Source organism: Cavia porcellus, unplaced genomic scaffold (genome assembly GCF_034190915.1).
Source record: "Cavia porcellus strain 051 isolate PalLab524CR breed Dunkin Hartley unplaced genomic scaffold, mCavPor4.1 scaffold_11, whole genome shotgun sequence".
In the NCBI taxonomy this organism is placed as follows: Eukaryota; Metazoa; Chordata; class Mammalia; order Rodentia; family Caviidae; genus Cavia; species Cavia porcellus.
The window spans coordinates 64,569,279-64,591,528 of NW_026947494.1; the positions used below are offsets into that span (position 1 = coordinate 64,569,279).

General features: G+C 37.0%; 1 protein-coding gene across 1 annotated transcript in view; it reads left to right on the top strand.

Annotated features, from left to right (window-relative positions):
- Window positions 1-21,520, top strand: part of Aggf1 (angiogenic factor with G-patch and FHA domains 1) — a 30,581-nt gene extending 9,061 nt beyond the window's left edge. The window contains exons 4-14 of the mRNA XM_005001207.4: window positions 584-742; window positions 3,351-3,539; window positions 6,695-6,974; window positions 8,101-8,212; window positions 8,518-8,569; window positions 11,529-11,630; window positions 12,953-13,118; window positions 14,294-14,376; window positions 17,028-17,155; window positions 18,840-18,939; window positions 20,539-21,520. Coding sequence (XP_005001264.1) covers window positions 584-742; window positions 3,351-3,539; window positions 6,695-6,974; window positions 8,101-8,212; window positions 8,518-8,569; window positions 11,529-11,630; window positions 12,953-13,118; window positions 14,294-14,376; window positions 17,028-17,155; window positions 18,840-18,939; window positions 20,539-20,739 — 1,572 coding nt within the window. The 3' untranslated portion in view covers window positions 20,740-21,520. The remainder of the gene's footprint in view (window positions 1-583; window positions 743-3,350; window positions 3,540-6,694; window positions 6,975-8,100; window positions 8,213-8,517; window positions 8,570-11,528; window positions 11,631-12,952; window positions 13,119-14,293; window positions 14,377-17,027; window positions 17,156-18,839; window positions 18,940-20,538) is intronic.
- The last annotated feature ends 730 nt before the right edge of the window (window positions 21,521-22,250 follow it).

Genomic DNA, 22,250 nt, shown 5'->3' on the forward strand with positions numbered 1-22,250 from the left:
AGAGCCTCCATGGCTGCTGTTATTTGTCCGCCATGTTCTCCCAGAAGTCGCATGCAAGTGCTCTTATCACTGAGCTACATCCCCAGCCCTAAAAATTTCTTAATGCTTTTTTATGTTAAATCTCACTTTACTGTTTAAATTTTCCTGAATGTATTATACATTTGGTTTTAAAATTTTTTTGAATTTGCATTCTGTTCACAGTATATCAATCTATGGTGTTTTTCTCCCTTACGGAGCGTATAATTGCTGAACAGTCTTGATCATCTTTTCATGGCCTGTGTTTTGTGAATTGCTTCTGTATGGTATCATGCATTTACATTCTTGTAATAGTATTCCTTTCTTTAGGATCTTTAAACTGGTAGGGCAGGACTGTGATAAAAATTAGGGTCAATTGAGTTAAATAATACAGTACACTAGTCAATATTGAAAGGTTCAAATTGTAATTGAAAGCTGCATCTTTCCATTGTAGAAACTGTGGTCACCATCCTTTTAAGAGTAGCTTTGAGACAGCCGGTGTTTGAATCCTGACTTGTAAGTAGATGTGTGAAAGCTGTGTCTGACTTGAGGTGACTCTCTCCTTTAGGAGCTGGCGTCTGCATTGGCATCTATACCCTCAGAAGGTTCTTCGTTAGCCGAAAGCTTGAGAGCAGCCGCAGAAGCTGCTGTGTCACAGACTGGATTTAGTTATGATGAAAGTACTGGATTGTACTTTGACCACAGCACTGGTTTCTATTATGATTCTGTAAGTGTTTCAGACCTTTTTAACACAGTGTGGTTACGTGTAGCTGCCTGATAGCAAGTGTTAAACCCTAAAATGAAGTAAAAATAATAAGCAGCATTGTAAAATTTCATTTGATTCAAAGCTGTTTGGCAAAATAATTTTAAAGTAGCTTTCTATGCTACGCTTCTAAGTTTCTGATGAGATAAGTTCTTGTTGTAGATCGGCAGTGGCAAGCCTTTTAGAGCTTTCAGTGATGTCAAACACCTCACTGTGACTTGCATGCCATAAGTTCACCACTGCTCCAAATCAATGCTTCAGAGAGGCCTGCTAACCCTTTATAGCCTAACATCATCTGCTGAAAAGCAGATGATTAATTGTAGTGTAAAGCCTTTAAGAACCTAACTAGTATTTTCTCATGGAATGTGTGAGATTGTTGATTCTAGGCTTGTTTAAAGTATTTATTTTTCTAAATATGTGTAAGCCACAGAAAGAGACTGTCCTTTTTGAAGTGGTAAGTACTCAGGCTGGTGCTGAATTCCTGGGCCCCAGTGCTTTTTCCTCTGTACCCGCCCCAGTAGCTGGGACTGCAGGCATCCAAGGCCATGGCCAGCTAGGGACACTTTCTGAATTCTCAGAATTGGTTTTTGTGAAAGGCTGTGGTAGTATATGTGAGACTGGGGCTTGAACACAAGGCCCATGCATGCCAGACAGGAATTATATGACCAGGTTATATGCCTAGCCCTTTTACCAATTTTGAGACAGGATCTTGCTGAGTTGCTGGTACCAGTTTGAGCTTGCAGTCCTGCCTCAGCCTCTCCAGTAATTAGTGGCATATTTATTATTAGTTGGTGTTTTATAGTCTGTGATTTTTAAATATATAAACTTTAAGATATAAGTGTTGGGTTTGCTTGGGAATGTCGGTCAGTGTAGAGTACTTAGCAAGCATACATAAGACACTGGATTTGATCCCTGGCACCACAATAAAAAGTAAAATTTAAAAATCTTTTAACAATGAGAACTAGGGAATTGATGTGAAATTAGAAATGTGGACCCCTGATTAAGACAGGACCATAATGATTCATAATACAGTCATACTGAAACGGCAAGCAGAAAAACCAAAGCAGCATCTGGAATTTGGAGGCAGATTTATTTTACATTGACAGTTACTGATCAGGAACATTCCCAGAATATTAGGCCTCAATCTCTGGTTGTCCAGAGCTTATATGGGATAAGCAGAGGCAGAATGGCTTGTCAGTTGGGGAGTGGTTTTCACAATAAGCATCATAGTGACCAGCTGTACATCACAGTGTGGGGGATTTTCTGTTATACCTTAGTGCTCAGCTGCTGTGAAACTTGTTAAATTTGATATTGAATGAATTTTGACATGAACATTTTGTCTTTTACTTATCCTTTATTTGCTACTCAACTCAAAAGCTAGAACCTGTGAGTTTCGATTGCTTGGTGACTCACTGCCTTTTTCCAACCAAAGCAGTTTGTTTGATAGTCATAAGACTCCTAGAATAAATTAATGGTGAATACTGATACTGATACCATTAATGTTTACTTGGATTTCATTCATGGTTGCATGACACTGGATTTGGTGGTACATCCTATAATCCCAGCTGCCTGGAAGGCTGAAACCAAAAGGTCGTAAGTTGCAGGCCAGCCTGGGCACCTTGGCCAATTTATGTCTCTATATACAACATAAAGGACCAGCTAACCACATGCATGTAATCCTAGCTCTGTGGCAGGCTGAGGCAGAAGGATTACAAGTTGAAGCCCAGCCTGAGCAATTTAGCAAGACCATATCAAAAACAACAACAGCAAAAACGTAGGGATGTAGCTCAGTGTAAAATCCCTGAGAATCAATCTCCAGTACAGTGGGGAAAGGAGGAAAGGGCTGGGGACTTAGTTTAACAAGTGGAGCATGTTTGCCCAGCATCCACGAGATGCTTAGTTATACACACACAACTATTTCAGAATTCATTTGTACATAGCTGCTTTACTCTTAAGTCTTATTTACTGTAGAATTAGTGAAATACTTTGTCAGTATCTTTATATAGTATGTTTTATTGTGGTACTTACAAGCTTCACTTTTTTCACATTCTCTTCAGTGGCCTTAAATAGCATTAAAAGGTGATATGTGTGGCATTAAATAGCCTTAAAAGGTGATATGGGAGGAAGGATTGGGGGCTTATACTGCCAAGCATTACTGTGCAGTTATTGAACATAATGCACCTGGAATTGCTTTCCTATGAGTTTTTCTGGTGTATGCCTTAATTTTCCAGCCTTCAGAAAGATTTATTATTTTTTTTATTAATGTGTTAAGTTAAACTATGAAATTCCTATTCTTATAAAGTAAAAAATCATTAAATGTTGACAGCATCATGTGCTTCCATTTAATATTTAGGTTTATTTTCACATTAGGTTTATTTCAAATTAGAGCACATACTGAATGATATTTTTTAAAATAATATTTTTTATTTTATTATCTTAATTTACTATCTTCTATAAATACTGTAGTTGAGAAAAGTGGACCACATTTGAATATACTTGGTATTTCTGTTAAGTTTACTTTTCTATTTTCATGATACATGAATAGAACTTGTTGTTTTCTTGATTTGGAAAGGAAAATCAATTGTATTATGATCCTTCCACTGGGATTTATTACTACTGTGATGTGGAAAGTGGTCGATACCAGTTTCACTCTCGAGTAGATCTGCAGCCTTATCAAACAGCTACCACAAAACAAAGTAAAGATAAAAAACTGAAGAAGAAAAGAAAAGATCCAGATTGTTCTTCAACAAATGAAGAAAAGGTAATGTCTTCCTAATATTTACAATTTGCATAATCTTAATAACATGACTTAAGCCAGAAGTTTTTTATGAAACAAGGTCATTCTGTAACTGTGTATTTCAAACATACCCATTAAGATACCGGAATTGAACAACCAAGGAGCATTCAAAGAGAGCAAATGTGGACTTTTAAAAATTCTTAGTGACTAAAAATAGAAGTATTTCTTAACAATTTGATGAGTGTGGACTTGGGGCATATAGAATACCTCGTGTTACACTGGAACAAGAACATACAGAGCCTCAGCTCATACATCAGTGTCCTCACAGACTCAGACTCAACTTTCTTACGATGAGCACTTTTTTGCCTATTAAATTAGGACATGTTTTAAAAAATTATCACTGACAAATAATGGAATGGGGTATATATTAGGATTGTAAATTGGTATTTTTGTTTTTGAAAAGAGGTTGTAGTATCAATAATCATTAAAATATTTAGTGCTTTAATTGGAAAGTCTCATTTCCTGTAATTTTTAAAAAATCAGATTGAAGAAAAATTATTTTGTATAGTTATAGAGTAATATAAGACAGAAAAAGATTGAGTCTGGATAGCCTGTAAAACATTATTCATGAAAAACACGATATGTTTAATTGAAAATATATAGGCCTTTAAATGGTAAATGTGAAGACAGAGGAATTTCTTTCACTGCTTATAATATTAATTGAAATGTCAGTGCTTTTATTTCTACTCTAACAGATAAGGTCAGTGGTTTTTGTTTAGGACAGAAGGCTTATTACTGGCATGTTTTGAATTGTGGCAACTATGTATTTGATATTTTGTACTGGAAATTTTATCTTCTGTTTTACTGAACATTTACTAAAAATCATACTGCATTATAAAGTTCATATATAGAATTAGGGTATTGTTGGTTTATTTTGTTTTTTATATGGTTTGTCTTTTAGCTGCCCCCTTCTTTTACTGAGAATAGATAGTAATAGAAGGATGTATGACTAAATTACTAAAAATAATTTTTGTTTGCTTGCAGGATTTCTGTTTTAATGACTTTCCTGTTACTAGAGTGTGGGCTCTTTGAAGAGCTAGGTTGTGAAAGCACCTCTCCCTAGAAGTAAAAACAGAGTAGGAATAAGGGGCTGTTGGGTGACCTTTCCTGGCCAGCTGCGGGGTCTGGGGTGAACAGTGTTCTTGCATAATGTGTGAACTTGCCTAACTCCCTGACTTCATCTTTGATATTCTTTTTCAAAATATGTGAACTCCAGCACAGGATTTTAAGAAAAAACCCTGGTATAATTTTGAGAATTCTCTGAAGATTCTCAAAAATAGCTATTTAAAAAAATAGCTATGAAGCCATGCAAGACTAGTTAAAACATCCTCATTATTTTCTTTATTTTCAGAGATACTCTGGAGCCCCCCTGTAGATGACAAGATGTGAAAGTAAGGCAGTAGGATGATGAGATTGAGGGAATAACTTGAAATGCACATAGTGTGCCTCACAGTTTAAGACCTTTTTTTTTTCTCTTAGTATTTATCTAGCATTCTGTGTGGGCAAATATGTAGCTGATAAAACACAGCCCCTCTTGCAGTTTCAGTCACTCTTCTCCAGCTGTTGTCCAGTAAGCAACAGTAATAAAATATGCAGCATTAGGAATGCTTTTTTTTTTTGTTAGAGGAATGTTTTATTATAAATCATGTGGCCTGTAGAACTGTAGTTTTTCAGCTCCATACCCTTGTTCTTGTCCTTGGTGAATTTGTATTGCTAGGAATATATATAGTTTTATCACATTAATGTTTCAGCAGTCTCCAAACTGAACTTATGCTGTTGTTAAAAATATGTGTATAGGAACTGGGTGGGTGGTACATGCCTGTAATTCCAGCACTTGGGGAGGCTGAGGCAAGAGGATTGCTGTGAGTCTGGGCTATATTGTATAAAATAACATAAGAACATACCAGTTCACTTTATTGTGTTACTCTACGTAGAAGAAAAATTGAGAGTACATTACAAACCAAAGGGAAAAAGGAAAATAATGCATATGTACAACATGGTGACTATATTTAATGACAATATGTTGTATTTTCTCCCTTTTTTTTTTCTTTGTCATGCTGGGTATCAAACACAAGGCCTACACATGCTAGGCAAGCAACCCACTGCTGAACTCCACCCCTAGCCTATGTATTACATTCTTGAGACTCAGGAGGAAAGTAAATTTAAATGTTTTCGCCACAAAAAATGTGTGAGGTACTTCTATTCAGTGTATACATGTTTTAAAACATGTTGTACAGGATAGAACTACACACTTTTTATTCATTAATTGAAACTAATAGGTTTGCTAAGTTTTCACAAAACATACCTGTGCAATAAATTAATAATAAAAGGCTTATATTAGCTAAGTTGAAATTTTAGAATAAAAGATAAACTTTTATTATTAAGCCAACTATAAAATACTGCATTTTAGTAAAACTGCAATTTTACTATATAGGGTACATGTGGATCTTCAAATTCATATCTTAAATAAAACTGTATTTTGTGTGTATTCAGTTGCTAATTGACCAAAAACTTAAAAGAAAATTTAGGGTAAATATATTCTCTAGCTGTGCTCTATCCAGTAAGGTGGCCGCTAGCTGCATGTGACCACCATTCGAAGAGAAACTAGTCCAAATTGGGAAGTACTATATGTGTATACTCCCAAGTTTTGAGGACTTAGATGGGTATAAACTGTCTCATTAACCATTTTGCTTTTTAAATGTGGCTATAAAATAGTGTAAATGTACTGATACGGCTTTCCATTTCTATGGAATGGCTTTGGTATAGGTTGTCACACAGTCCAGGCCATACATGATGAGGGCCTGAACTGTGAATACTGAGACATCGAGAATAGAGAAGGGGAAAGACACTAGCTAACTGTAAAAATGGAATCCAGAGCATTCCACAGTTGCTCTCATGTCAGATTAAGGGGATGTCGGTGATGAGTATAAGATTTTTAATTTGTATCATAAGAGGATGATAACAACATTATCCAAGAAGGAATATGAGAGAAAGAGTGGGTAAAAATTTCATTTTTTGTTTTTCCAATGTATATGGTTACTAATCCACCAAAACTTCGTATATTTTTTATAGTCATGTTTAAAATTGTTCTATTATATATTTTCCTATCTTTTTTCCAGGATTTGAATTCAGAAAACCAAAAAACCTCCAGTGTTGAATATTTAAACTGCAGTGAGGGAGAAAATTTTGCAAATGTGAAAAAGAAAGTCAAAGTGAACAGTGTAGAATCTCCTGTTAATGAGAACATCTCTAACTCAGCCTCATTTAAAGATGAGGGAGCTGTAGACAGTGACAGTGAGCCGGAAGAAGGGGAAATCACGGACTCTCAGAGCGAAGCGAGTTACGATGAAGGTGGCAGCAGCGAGGACAGCAGGACCGCAGAGGAGACCGAGGATGGAGGTGAGTGCCAGGCAGTGCTTCGTTTTAGACGAACGACCAGTCTGGTAATGTGAAAGGCCAAAGAGTTAAAGATGTTAGTGAACCATGTGAGTACATGACAGAAAGCTACTGTGAGGTAAATTGTGGGAAGTAGAATGACTTATCCTGAAGAATATTTTGTTGTGTTGAATGCCTAATCAATAGGACATAAAATCAAGCTTCCTATGAGCAAATCCTAATATATGTATACTCTGTACTGTACTATTTATAGGCTGTTTTAGTGAGTTACATATTTGTAATCTACTTTTGCTGTTGAGGAAGAAAAAGAAAGTTGCTTGAAAAAGTATAGCTCATGAGTTTGGTATATAAGTATTCCAATAAATGTGTATTTTTTACTTGATGTGAAAGATACTTCAAAAACACAGAATTTTATAGTATGCAAATTGTTTTCTCAGTGGAATTTCTCTTATTTTTAAAAACTGGACTCAGCTTTTCTGACTTAGGGATATTTTAAAAATCCTTAAAAACCTTAAGAGTTTTTTTATTCCTGTGATAAATCCTAAATATGTGGTACATCTTTATGTTGATCGCTTCCATGATAGTGTTAAGCCTTACCCGTTGCTATAAATATCCTATAGCAGAATGCTGGAAATTTAGTCTTAAGTTTCTTTTTTTGTTGTTTTTCCAGTGCTGGGGTTGATCCAAGATCTCACACCATGATCAGCTATAACTCTTGACCACTGCAGTATCCCCTGCCCCCAGAACAAAAAAGTACAACCAGTACATTTACTTTTTTCATTACTGGACACTGAACCCAGGGCTTTTGCACTAAGCTACATCCCTCAGCCCCACCCTTTCATTTTAGAGGGTCTGGCTAAGTGCTCAGTGGGCTCAAACTTGTGATCTTCCTGCTTCACTGTCCAGAGTGCTTGGATGACAGGCCTGTGTCACCACATCCTGCTGATGAACGCAGTTTCTTGTGTGCTTCTGGTGCCGAGCACCCAATCTGGGGCCTTCTGCATTCTGAGCTCTACCCTCAGCCGTAACTGATGCACTTTCATTTTGTGGATGCCTCATAGGTATCCATGTGAAATTTTTTCTTTCATATCATTTAAGTTAATGTTTGGTCACTTCTGTCCTTTGGCAGATGAAGAAAAGATTTGGCCCCCGTGTATTAGAGTCATTGTTATTAGGTCGCCTGTGTTGCAGACAGGATCACTTTTCATCATCACTGCTGTAAACCCTGCTACAATTGGAAGGTAAAAATGGCTAATACTACTATATTATTATTTTTTATTGAGCATGCATCTTGTATCAATTGTTGTTCTATGTGCTGTGGATACAAAGAAGACTAAGACAAGATCTCTAACCAAAGAAAAAACAGTCTGTAGATAAAGACATGAAAAAGTGGTTAGGCAAAGGCATAGGAGATCTAGATCAGCAAAGAGATCTGCTGTGTTAGACTTGCATTTTAATATCCATGTTAAGCACATTTTACCATGTCTCTAAGTGCTTGTTTATATAGGCTTTAGAAATGATTTAAACACTGTATTCAACTCTGCAGAGAAAAAGACATGGAGCACACTCTTCGAATCCCTGAAGTTGGTGTTAGTAAGGTAAGACCCTAATGTTTCAAGTATAGTGGCTGAGTTAAAATTTTTCAAAGGTATCGTCTTAGAATAAGAAAAAAAAAAAAAAATCACTGTATGGAGAGCTTAAGGTTTATTCCATTTAATGAATGGTTAATGTTCACTGTGGCAGTGGTGATAAAGCGGGGTAGATTTGTTTGTCCAGTGCTTGAGAAAATAAAAATTCCTTATCACAATTTGATGAATTGTGCTTCCTTTGTTTTTGTTTTTGAGGCAGGATGTTGCTGTGTTGTCTAGATTAATCTGTACCTCATGGGCTTAAGTGGTTTTTCTGCTTCAGCCTCCTATGCTCTGGGACTGCTATCACACCCTTGCTATTTGTGTTTATTTTTCAATAGTCTGGGTAGGCGTGAAAAACATGGATTTATTTGACCTAAGTATTAAAGTACTGTCCATTTAGCTCATGTTTATTGAGTGAAATATGCACGCTACACTTTTTGGCAGTTCAGAAATAAGTCAGGTCTAGATTCAAGATACTTTAATAGGCAGTTGCTTTGAGCCCAAAGTAACAAAGGTTATTTTGTTCTTTGCCCTTGTGCTCACTGTCTCTTTCCTTGTGTGCCTTTTTCTTTTGGGCTTTTCTTTGTGGTGGCAGGAATTGGTCTTGAACCCTGCATATGTAGGGAAGCACTGTGCCACTGCTCTATCCCAGCTCTCTTGTCATTTAATGGATTTTATGTGATTTTTGTCATTTTGAAATGAAATTTTTTGCATTATTAGTGGCAAAGTCTAGTTGCTTTCAACTTTTGGGGGTCTCATTTGGAGAAGTGAAAAATCCTCATAATTTAACCAAATTATCGGGCTTTTTTACTTTACTGTGACCCTTGATTTTCTTGTTTCCAACTAACTCAACCTGTCATCTGAACTAGCTGGCTGTCCATGGTGGTTGGGGGGATTGGTGATTCTCCATCAGCTCATGGGAGGCACTATCTGACTTTTCTCTTCCTCGACCCAGCATGGTTCGCTGAGAATTTGTTATTAATTTTTTTTTCCTTTTTTATCTTTTTGAGATAGGGTTTCACTGTGGAGTTCAGGCTGGCCTTGAACTCACAGCAGTCCTCCTGCCTCAGCCTCCCCAGTGCTAGAATTATAGGCATGCACCATTATGCCTGGCCTTGTGTTTTTAATTTCTTTCTTTTAAAATAACAGGGGTAAGTAATATGTTGGCAAATCAGGTTGATACCATATGTACTCTGTATTCAAATACATGAAAAATAATAATTAAAAACATATTAGTGTCTAAAAGACAAATATAAACATTCAAATATTAAATTAACAGACAAAAGGCTTCCTGAGTTTTTTAAAAAATGGTAAAAATCACAAGTGACAAAATAATTTTAACTAAATTTAAATCTCTGTATGTTAAGAACCAAAGTTTAAGGAGCAGGTTAGGAAAGTACAGATGTCTTTCCTTTCTATTTCAAAAGCTCATGCAAATTTATCTTCTCAGGCCCTGTTGTGACACTCATAGGTAAGTAAGAAAGGATATAAACTGACAGTTCACAATAGAGAAAAGTCCAGAGTTAAGATGAAACACCGTTTATCTTTATAGTAATCTAAGAAACATAGGGAAGCCAAAATGTCAGTTTTTATTCACATCTACTATGTAATAAATAATAAATATCATTCCTGTTGGGAGGATTATTTAGAATAGCTTTTTGGAATACATCATAACAGGGTCAGAAGACTTGAAGCTATTTAAACCCTATGGGAAAAAATATACAAAGAACATGAAGAAAATTTACGGAAAAAAACTCAGTTACTACACATAAGAAAAATTTTCACTAGTAATTAAAGAAACACAAATTAAAATCACAGTAGTAAGACATTATTTATTTCATACCTTGAGGCTAAGACAGATTAAAAGTTATGAAACTATCAAGTGCTTTTATTCATTGTGTGTATTTGAGACTCAGTGTCACTGTGTAGTGCAGGCTGGTCTTGATCTTTTGGTTCTCTTGCCTCAGCTTCCTGGGTGCTGGCATTGCAGACATGTGCTACCAATTCTGGCTCACAATACCAAATTTTGGTTAAGGGTATTTAGAGCAACAAGAATTGTCATAGATTACGAGTGGGAATGCAATTGCTGTGCCTCTTTGGAAAAACAGTATGGTAACACTCAGTTTGAGATGTACATGTGCTATGCTTTAGCAGTTCTGTTCCTTTTTAGATACCCTAGGGAAACACTTGTATTATACACAGAGAAATTACAGTGAGTACAGTAGTTTTAAAGACAAAAAACCCTGGGACAACTTACATTTTTCCAGAAGAATAGATTGTGGTTTCTGTCCTCATAATGAAGCAACTGAATGACGCCCAGGACATAACGTTAGGCTCTGATGTGAAAGAAGAGGCATATGCACAGAGAATGTCGTGGGCCAAGGAAGGAGTGAGCAGGCCTGAGCATAAAACTCTGGGAAGCTTCTCTGAGAAGTTGGCCTTGAGTGCTTCAGGTCTCTTTATTTTTTTCTTCAATCAGATTGGTACATTTTAAATATACATATGATCACATTCACCGGAAAGAATTTGTACCTGTACATGATACACAGCTTGTTCTTTTTTCCCATTCCTCTACCCTCCCTCAAGTCTCTTTTTGTATTAAGGATTTTCAGTGGTATAGAAATTACTTTTAGGGGAAAAAATTTCATGTATATATGATCTAATCTCACAAATACTTAAAAAAAGAAAGAGTAGGACATATACTAAATTGTTAATAATAGTTAAAGGTGGAATTGTAGATAATTTTTCCTTCTTTAGCCTTCATATTTCTCCCAGGATCAGATAAAATATATTCTCAGAAAATAGAGTTTTAATGTGAGTTAAATTATCAGAGACTAAAGCTGATGTCATATCATAGGGAAATTATCTATGGTTTTCAAAAAAAGTATGGTAGTTTATAATTGCTTGATTTTCTTTTTTTTCTAAGTTTCATGCAGAAATTTATTTTGACCACGAGTTACAAAGTTATGTCCTTGTGGATCAAGGCAGTCAAAATGGCACAATTGTTAATGGAAAACAGATTCTTCAGGTGAGTAAATATATGTTAGTTAATTAGACATTATTAAAACTAACTGAGATTATTTTTTAAAGAACTGAAGGTTCAAGGGGCTGGGGATTTAGCTCAGCAGCATAAGCGCCTGCCTTGCAAGCAGGCGGTTGTGAGTTCGATCCCTGGTACCGATAAAAAACTGAAAAAAAAGAACTGAAGGCGGTAGTCATTATAGATGGTATTTGATTTGGATCAGAGTTGAAGTCCAATTGTTGTATTATTTGGAAGGAATTTCCAGAAAGAGTAGAAAATTTATATAATCAGTGGATACTTAACTTTTGACTGTTGATTTTCTAATTATGTATCTATGCATTCTTTTCAAAGAAATTTGTTTACTTCTTTAATTATTTATTTGCTTATGGTATAGGAGATCGAACCCAGGGCCTTAACACTAAGGTACATCTCCAGACCTTTGTATTTTTAACTTTGAGTCAGTATTATGAAGTAGCCCACCTGCTATCTACTGTCTCAGCCTCCCACATAGGTCAGATCACAGGCATTGCCACCAGGTCAAGCCAGTACTTTTTTGTTTTTTTAATTATGTTAATGGAAATATCACTAAACTAGAAAATTCCATAAAAAGCAGGAACTGTGTCTATCCAGTTAATGTGTATATTTCTACATGTACCAAAGACTTTGGACTGGAGTAAAAAATATGTGGAAGAAATGGAGAAAGCGGTAGAGAGAGAGGCTATATTCTCAGTCTTTAACACATGCCTACAATCCCATTGCTTTCCAAGAGGCTGAGGCAGGAGGACTGTTGTGAGTTCAAGGACAGGCTCGGTTACAAGTGAGCTCAAGGCCAGCCTGAACTGCACAGTGAGACCCTGTCTCAAAAAACCAAAACAAAACAAACATGAAAAACTTGAAATAAAATTGAATTATCAACACGGAAGAAGAAAAAAGCAAGGGGTGATGCATTTACCCCTCTCTTAGTGCTCCATCTTGCTCACTAGGGTAATTCTGTCATTTGGAAATGCATTTTTGACATCCAGAGCTGAGCATGTATGGTAGGACTCAGCAGTTTGTCTCCTGTAGGAGAACATTTTGTGTGTGTGCTCTTGGATCGAACCCAAGGCCTTGTGCGTATTAAATGCATATGTATGCTACCACTGAACTATACTCCCAGTCCCTCGTAGGACGTTTTTATGAGATGTTTGTCATGTTGGAAAAGTGTGCATATGTGTCCAGTCTCACTGAGAATAATTTCAGACATTATAATCAGACATTACTTAACAGTGGATGTAAAATGACTATGTGTGACTGCTCTGGATCTGTTTTACCAAATTTTCCTTCTCCAGCCAAAAACTAAATGTGACCCTTATGTGCTTGAACACGGAGATGAAGTGAAAATTGGAGAGACTGTGTTGTCCTTCCACATTCACCCCGGCAGTGACACCTGTGATGGCTGTGAGCCAGGGCAGGTTAGAGCCCACCTCCGCCTCGATAAGAAGGACGAATCTTGTGGTACGTGAAGCACACTGGCAAGTGTGTGCTGACTCCATGTTCTAAGGCAGTGTTGCTGCTGGCTCATGTCTAATTGGTGTGATGAGAGTATTGAGATCCATGAAGCCACTGGCCTTGTGTCCAGCTGATGGAATAGTGGATGGAAATGCATTTCCATGTCAGTGAATATTACAAGACTGAGAAGTGAAATACATTTGGAGTTTGAGACATAGACTAATAGATTATATACTTGACATTTGTTTTTGTTTACTTTGTTCTGTTTTATTTTTGTGGTCAAAGGATTGAGCTCAGGGCCTCCGACATTAGGGCAAGCATTCTACCATTGAATATTCTTTCAGCCTGCTCTGTCATAAAATATTAAGACAGAAAACAGTAGACCTACGCTCTAAAGGTTATTGATTTCTGTCCCTTTGATAATTGGTGTTAGTATATTGTCTGTGAATACCAATATTGTATTGTTTTGTTTTTTTGTACTGGGGATCGAACTTACAACCTCATGTTTGCCAGGCAGTTACTTACGCCTCTGAGCCAAATCCCCAGCCCACCAATATTTTTTATAATAGCAATTTAGAGTATTGCCATAGTGCTTTGAATTTATGCATCTAAAGCTTCTATAAGTTCAATACTTTGAAGTAGTAAGGGAATTCTTTTTATTTCAACTTTCTCTGTGTATGTTTCTTTGTGTATGTTTCTATGTGTATAAAGTGTATGTTTTTTGTTCTGGTACTAATTGTGTATATGAAGTGTTTGTTTTGTGTTCTGGTACTAATTTGAAAATGAATATGTCACATTATACAGTAACAAGACTTGGATTCTGTGATTTTTGTTTTCATTTTATACATTTGTATGTTCCTTTGGAAAATTTATTTAATATTTCTGTGTCTAGGATTCTGTTGCAATAATCATGTTGAACAAGATGCTTGCTGTTCAGTTTGGTATCTGTGCTGTTATGTCCTAATCTTTGAGTTTTGATTTGCTTTCCAAAGTATATTTAGTTTTCAAAAAGCTAAAAGCATGTTGCTATAATCCAAGATCCTTTAATGTTTATTCAACTTCTGGTTAATCAAGATAGGGTTAATAATACTGGTTTTTAAATTACAATAGCATTAGTATTAATATTTTATAATCTTATCAGATTTAATAAGTTTTCACTAAACTTACTTTTTTCGTTTCAGCTGGTCCAGCATTAAGTAAGGAGGAAAAAGAGTTGGAAAGAAGAAAAGAACTAAAGAAAATACGAGTAAAATACGGTTTACAGGTAAGGTTGTTAAACATTGTTTCATATGTTAAACCATGTATCTGGTTTTGAATAAAAAATGCCTTTAGCTATACTAAGTAAATTATGTATAACCAAAAAAAACTACTTAGCGTGCATTTTGAGATTTATTTCTTTTAGTTTTGGTCTACCCAACAGCTTCCTAACAGCTATTAAGATTGGAATGTAAAAGTGCTAATAATAGCTTGCATCTGAGTAGAACTTTCTGACTCTAAACAAAAATGTTGCGTTGAGTTGCCATAAAAGAACACAGAGGACTAATTCTGATTTTTAGACTTATGATAAACTGTTTACGACAGTATCATATTGGCTTAAAGATGAAACGAGTCTAGAAACAGGCCAATATATATGGCTGTGTGATAAATATATCTGACAGCTGATTTTCAACAAAGATATGAAGGAAGTTTGGTGGCAAAAGTGTGGATTTTTTTTCCCCAACAAATGGTTCTAGAATAACTAGCTATGTAAAAGAAAGAAAAGCAAATGAATGAACAACAAAGAGTTCATCTGTGCTTTGTGCCTTATACAAATAGTGACCTGAAAATGTATCGTAGATGTAAATATAAACCCTAAGACTATTAGAAACATTTAAGAAAATGGGTTAGCAAAGATTTCTAAGATACATAATAACAAAAGCACAACCTGTAAGAACAAATATGCATCCTCAAAATTTAAAATTTCTGCTCTTTTAAAGATACTGTTAACAGAATGAAAAGAAACTTGGCATGATGGCATAAACCTATATTCTTAGCTACTTGAAGGCTGATGCAGGAGGACTACAAGTTTATGGCCAGCCTGGGCAACTTAGCAAGACCAATATTAAGAGTCCAGTTTACCTGATCTCAATCCCCTTTGACAGAAGTATGGGTGGGAGGGGAGGGAAAAAGAGAGACCCAGAAACAGTGAAAACATGAGCCATAGACTGGAAAAAATCTTTACAAATCAGGTGTCTGATAAAAAGCATATTTAGAATATTGGGAAAAACTCAAACTTCAGTGTGTAAAAAGCAACTCAAAAATCAGACAAAATGGTTGCCTCGCACTGTGGTGATCACATGTAGTCTCAGTTACTTGCAGAGCTGAGGCAGGATTGCAGGAATGAGTGAATGAATGAATGAATGCCAAGGACACACATAGACACTATCAAATAATATCACACATGAAAAGATGTTCAGTATTATTAATCACTAGTGAAATTTGCATTTAAGCCTTAGTGGGATATTACATGTCTATTAGAGACTGAATTTTCACACTGACTATACCAAATGTTGTAAGGGATGTAGAAAAACTGTAATTTATATAACACTGGTGAGAGTAAACTGGTCCAGCTGCTTTGGAAAATAGTTGGTAACTTTAAAAAAGCTGGAAGGGGAAAAGCTGGCTCAATGGTGGAATATTTGCCTACCATGCAGGAAGACCTAGGTTCAATCCCCATTTTAAAATCCACTTACACCATTAAAAAAAAAAGGGGAGGGGGAAATATACACCTTCTGTATGATCCATTTCTTCTACATCTAGGTGTTTATACAAGAGAAATGCAGGCATGTGTTGATACAAAGTCTGGTGAGCAGGCCAGCACTCGGGAGGCTGAAGCAGGAAGCTTGCTGAGAGTTCAAGGCCAGCCTGGACTACAAAGTGAGTTCAAGGCCAGCCTGAACTGCATAGTGAAACCCTTCTCAAACACACACACACACAGGCTGGTGAGCACACGTTCTTAGCTGTTGTTTTGTAATAGTCTACAACTAGGGTGCCATCATATGCAGGTAAACAAACTGTACTGTATTGTCTCCTGGGGAATAAACTCACTAGGATAGTGGTTTCGTGTTTTTTCTTTGTTTAACAACAAATTTCAAACTTTACAGTATGTGCTTTCCTGGAGTTGCTCTCCAGTCCCCAGCATCCCTGGATGCCTGTCATCCGTTTTATGTTAGAGAACAGCAAGCAGTGACACTGGGAAAAGGAAACCCTCCCTGATGACTAAAGAGCCCTGAATACTTCTTTGTACCACTGCCACAGCTCAACAAACCTCTGCTCTCAAACCACCTATGCTGTAGCAGGCTGTTACATGTCTTACTTTGGGGATTATGATGTCGTTATGTTGCATTCCCTGGCATGGAGTTTAATATTTAACTCAGTGAATGTTTGCTGGATGATGGGTTAGTCATTACAAATAAAGTGGTATTGAAGCAACAAGCTATTAGTATTACCAGGTGAAAGAGTACTTACCTTTTTTCATTTTTTAAAGACTTTCATATTTTTCCCTTTCAAAAAGCAAGCAGTATCATACTGTGTTAAGTCCTTACCACAGGAACTTTCAGTTCCTTAGAAAAAAGGGGAAGTAGATTATTTCTTCCAACCTCAAGGGTTCTGCATTTTTTTTAAATACTAGTAATTCATATGACAATATAAGAATATAGTCAAGATGTACTACATTCTCATTGTTACTTCCTTGTTATTTGTATTTATGTTATGGCACAACTTGAAATAATATAAAAAATTTAAACATTTCTAATAGCACTTCATCTTGTGTTGTATTGTCACTACATCAAACCTTGTTTCCAAAGCAAAGCAAATGTATAAAAATTGTTTTTTATCTATTAGCTTTCTTTTCATCAATGAATATTTTGTGTTAAGAACACAGATTATGAAGATGAGAAAGCATTGAAGAATCCAAAATATAAAGACAGAGCTGGAAAACGCAGGGAGCAGGTTGGAAGTGAGGGGACTTTCCAGAGAGATGATGCCCCTGCGTCCATCCACTCGTGAGTACTGAGGGCCACCATTGAGACAGCCATGGTTCATCATTACATTCGGAGGTGGCCTGACTTTTAGAGCAGTGTGTCATGGTTGGGCACCTTTAAAGGGACATCAGAATGAGACTGAAACACTGAAGTCTGTTTACATTTTAATGCTGGTGTTCGATTATTCTCAGAAAATTATACATGTGCACACATGTAAACACACCCAGGCATGCATGTCGACAGTCTAGATACCCAGTTATGTAAGTATACTTTTATGTGTACTAAACAGGGAGCCTGGGCTAGTGAGAAATTGGTGTGCTAGTGGTTTTTATAATTATTTTAACATTCAAGTATTTTCTCAGTGACTCCGAAACATTATTTTGCTCATGTTTCTTTGGCTTAGTTCTTTGTTTTGGATACAGTAGCTTCAATAAACATGAAAAATGGGGTTTTGAGGCCTACGGTATGTCTCTATTTGTATACTTTGTCATATATTAGCTGTATTTCTTCTCATTCTAGGGTGAGTCAAAATTTAAATCTTTCATGTAGAAGTTATAACTAATTACAAGATTTTGAATTCAGTACTGTGTTTGGTTGATTCCAAGATCTGCTTATGAGAGTTTTACAATTACAAATGGCAGCAGTGGTACTTCTAACAATTTATGGAGTCAGATTTAATGAGTTATAGTGTTACTGGTTCATTACTGAGCAACATGGCATATTGTCTGAGTATTTTTAAAGTAACTGTTGGAGAATATGAAGATAATATTAGAGTTAAATTGGAGGGCAGGATTAAAAAATGAAACTGGTCTGACCTGTTGTGGTTTGTTGTTAGTAGAGTGCCAAAGTAGCATATTTAGAACTGAAAATGTAACAAAGAATATAAAATTAAATCTTGAATTAGCAGAACGTAAAATTACAACAAAATGCAAATAGTGAGCAATAAGTGGTTTTTTTTGTTTTTTGTTTGTTTGTTTGATACAGGGTCTCACTATTCTAGCCTTATGAACTCACTTTGTAGCCCTTGCTGACCTTGAATGCTCAGTGATCCTCTTGTCTCAGCCTCCTGAGCCACTGGGATTACAGGAGTGTGTCACTATGCCTAGACTTTTGAGTAACAAATTTTATTTTACCTTTTTATTGACTTAAGTATAGAAAGGTATATAAATTATATATGTCCAGCTTAATTATATACCATGAGATGAATGTATTGTAGAATACACATTTCTTGGACAATAAATAAGAAATTACATTAATTCCAGTAGCCCACCTTTTGGTACCCCCTGCTGATCTCTATCCCTCACCTTCTGGCAGGCAACCATCCTGACACCAATAGGTTAATTTCACTTATTTTAAAAGTTTAAATGGAACAACTTAGTGTTCATTGTGTGTCTTTATTCTTATCCTGCATGACTTTGTTAGGTATGGTTTATTGTCATTGCCATATAGTATTCTGTTTTATGAATTTATTTGTCCATTTGACCATTGATGGACATCTAGATTTTGCCAGTTGTGGCTGTTAGATTGCTGTAAAACAGTCTTATATCTGTTATTTGAAGTATGGGTGCACTTTTCTGTTTAGTATGTGAAGGAGTAGAATTTGTCTTTTCCATTTTATTAGGTAATGCCAAAGAGTTTTCTAAAGTACTTACACCAATTAAGAAGATCTTTTATTAATGAGTTATCACCCTGATTTTTCTTTCAGTGAAATCACTGATAGTAACAGAGGTCGGAAGATGCTGGAGAAGATGGGCTGGAGAAAAGGAGAGGGCCTGGGGAAGGATGGCGGAGGTGTGAAAACCCCGGTAAGACCAAGCTCCCTCCCGTGTTCTTCTAGAGCATGCGCACTGCAGCTGAGGCGGTGCTCTGAATCCTCGCAGTGCAGTGGAAGCCCAAACGGGCCACGCGGTCTCTGTGGCCTATGCCATTCACAGATGTGGGCGTTTGTTGTCTGGCATTTTATGTTTTGTGGGAGCCTCTTAGCATTCTGTGTTATGTAAAGGCTAAGATGGAAGTGTTGGTCCCTGTGCCAAGCGTTGTTCTGGCTTATTGGGGTGATTTGCTTTGTGGTGCTGGGACTCAAACCTGGGGCCCTTAATGTAGAACTCAGGCTCTGCCACTGAGCTGCATCACCAGTCTTTAGTATGATGACATCCTTCCTGGAGCTGTCCTGAACATTGGAGGAACAATGAGTTCACTGACAGATAGATTCTGTATTAGCTGGAGAATGTTAGGTTCAAGAATCAGAGCACATAACAATACCCTGTGGAGAATAGTGTCCCACAGAGGTGTAATTCCTTACTCCTATGGTTCATAGACTCTTGTAGTTATCTTTTGCAAAAAGAAACTTATAAAATATCCTAGTATCATAATTTCATGTTATTACATGTACTTATAGAAATAAGTGGATCAGTATGAATACGATAGTAATTTTCTCCTTTTCATTGAAATACACTATAAAGGGGCTGGGGATTTAGTTCAGTGGCATAAGCACCTGCTTTGCAAGCGCATGGTCGTGAGTTCGATTGCTGGTACCGATTTAAAAAAAAAAGAGGAAAAAAAGAAATACACTATAAAGAACATGGATTGTAGCAGACCTGGGTTAGGGTATGTATGTGACCTGTCATTGATTAGTTGTATGGGTTTAGGCAAGTTTAGAGGGAATATTTTTCTCTGATGGCCTGAAGATAAACCCCTAAGGTTGGCACTTACATAAGGCACTTAGTAGCTGGTAGTTTTGAATGTTTACAGAATGATGAGAAGTCCTTCCTTCATGTTAGGAAAATAAAATTCTCTTTATGATTTTTACTATTCATTTAATTTTGCAGGGCCTTGCTCATGCCTAGCACTGAGCTGTACTCGCAGCCCTTCTTTTTGATTCTGATGTGTAACTTCTTATTTACTTACTTAGGGGAGAGTGGGGCAGGTTTAAATGTGCCATGGCCTTTACTTCCTTTTACGATGGGATTAGGTAGCACGTGGGTGTAGTTTGGTGGCTGCTCCTTAAGCAGCCCTGTTTTCTGCAGTGTTGACTGTACTTAGAAGCAGACAGTGAATGGCAAGGTTAATTTCTACAGATAATAGTGTATGCATTCCCATATGTATTTGATGCACTGAAAGATTTTCATTCACATCAGTTTTTAATAAATGAAAGAATTTTGGTTCGAATACCATGTTGACAGCTGGGCGTGGTGGCTCACGCCTGTAATCCCAGCACTCAGGAGGCTGAGGCAGGAGGATCGTTGCGAGTTTGAGACCAGCCTGGGCTACAAAGTGAGCTCAAGGCCTGCCCAAACTGTATAGCAAGACCTCGTCTCAAAAAAGACAAAAAAAAAGAATACCATGTTGAACACTGCAGATGTCAATGTGTTTAAGTAAATTCTGTGCTGAACTTTTGGTGACAGATCCAGCTTCAGCTTCGGCGAACACACGCAGGCTTGGGGACAGGCAAACCATCCTCCATTGAAGATGTTCCTCTTCTTCAAAGCAAGAGCAAAAAAAACTGGGACAAAGCACGAGAGAGGTTTGCTGAAAGCTTCCCCGAAACTAAACCTCCAAAGGATGCTGCAGGGGTCATTCCTTGGGTAAAAGGGACTGGGGATTGAGGGGTTGTCACAGAAAAAACTTCAGCTGCTTTTACAGAAAAAATTTGGAGACTCTTATTTTATTGCAAAAGCTTTTCCCCCAGTAGAGTCAGTGGCACAGAGACTGTGTCACAGATATTCTCCCATAGTTCAAAAATGTGTAATGAAGAGTGGTTTGCAGCTTGTAAAAACTCGTTTTAATGAATGAGTAAACTGTAACTGAATGAACTTCCATGGTGAGTGGACTGAAGTTGCCCGGCACAGATGAGCACATGAGACTTTCTCTTCTCTCTTACGGCATCCATATATATAAGTAGCCATTTGATCAGAATTCATGTGGCCACTAAGGACTGAAATGTACATTGTTCTTCACCTGTTATAAGATGCACAGCCAGAGAAAAATCAGAAGTTTACAGAAACAGTTCTGACTATATGCATCCTGTGGACATCCTTTAGGACTTTAAGAAAACAGGTGCAGTATGTAAATTTTACTGTCCTTGAAATAGCTGGTGTTGTTACTCAAGAACTGGTGAACAAGTGACATGTAGAAAATCAGCCTTCCAGTGTTTTCTTCTGTGAAGAAACTTTTGATTTGTATTGCGTATTCATTGTTTATACCTGGTTCATTTCTAGCTAAGAAAATACTTAGATAGGGACATTGGAGTACGGTATTGACACAGTCTGTTTGCCAGCTTTTGTAGTTTTGCAGATTTCTAGTGCTAGTGGATTTCTAGCCAAGGCTCCAACTCAGATATCTACCGAAAATGTCCTCCAATACAATAAAAGCATTTTACTATTGAAACAGCGTCTTAAACATGGTGGTACATTTTGAATTCACAGCCAGCCAGCATCTTGCTCCCTCAGCTTGCAAGGTGAGAGCAGAGGAAGGTCACTCTCTGGTGGAGAATGCGGGTAGCTTCCTGGGCGAGGGAGCCCTGCTCTCTGCTCACTACTCTTTCTTTCCTTTCTTCCAGCTTTTTTGTTTGCTTTTTGCTGGGAAATTAACAGTGAAACTGACTCTTCTCTGACAGTGAATGTGATTTATGGGTTTTTCATCTATGATAAAGTAATGTTTTGAAGTCTTAGAAAAAAGGAGAAGAAACCTCAGAAAATAAAACTGTATAGAGGGAAGGTAACTCAGAAAGGGAAGCTGCCCACAGATGTTGCCCGTCTGCATGGCATATAGTTTAGGGAGAACGGGTTGGGAGAGACAGCCTGTGGGCCAAGGCTGGGCTAGCAGGGGGCCTGCAGCCCTGCTGGATGAAGTCCTTCACCCAGGTATGCATGTGTGTGCACAGTAGGCTTAGAGAAGGCAGGCGCACCCTGCAGGATTTTCTCTGAAATAGATCAAAACAATGATTGGTCTAAATGTGGTTCTGCTGTTGGTGTCTGGAATGGGGAACAGCAAAGGACTTCAAAATGGATTTTGGCTTGTGCTGGGTCTCACTCATTGGGTTAGTACATGGCTGTCTAATATTTCCCATTTTTATTATTACATAGTTTCATAGTTTCTTTTGCTAAGAAAATGGAAT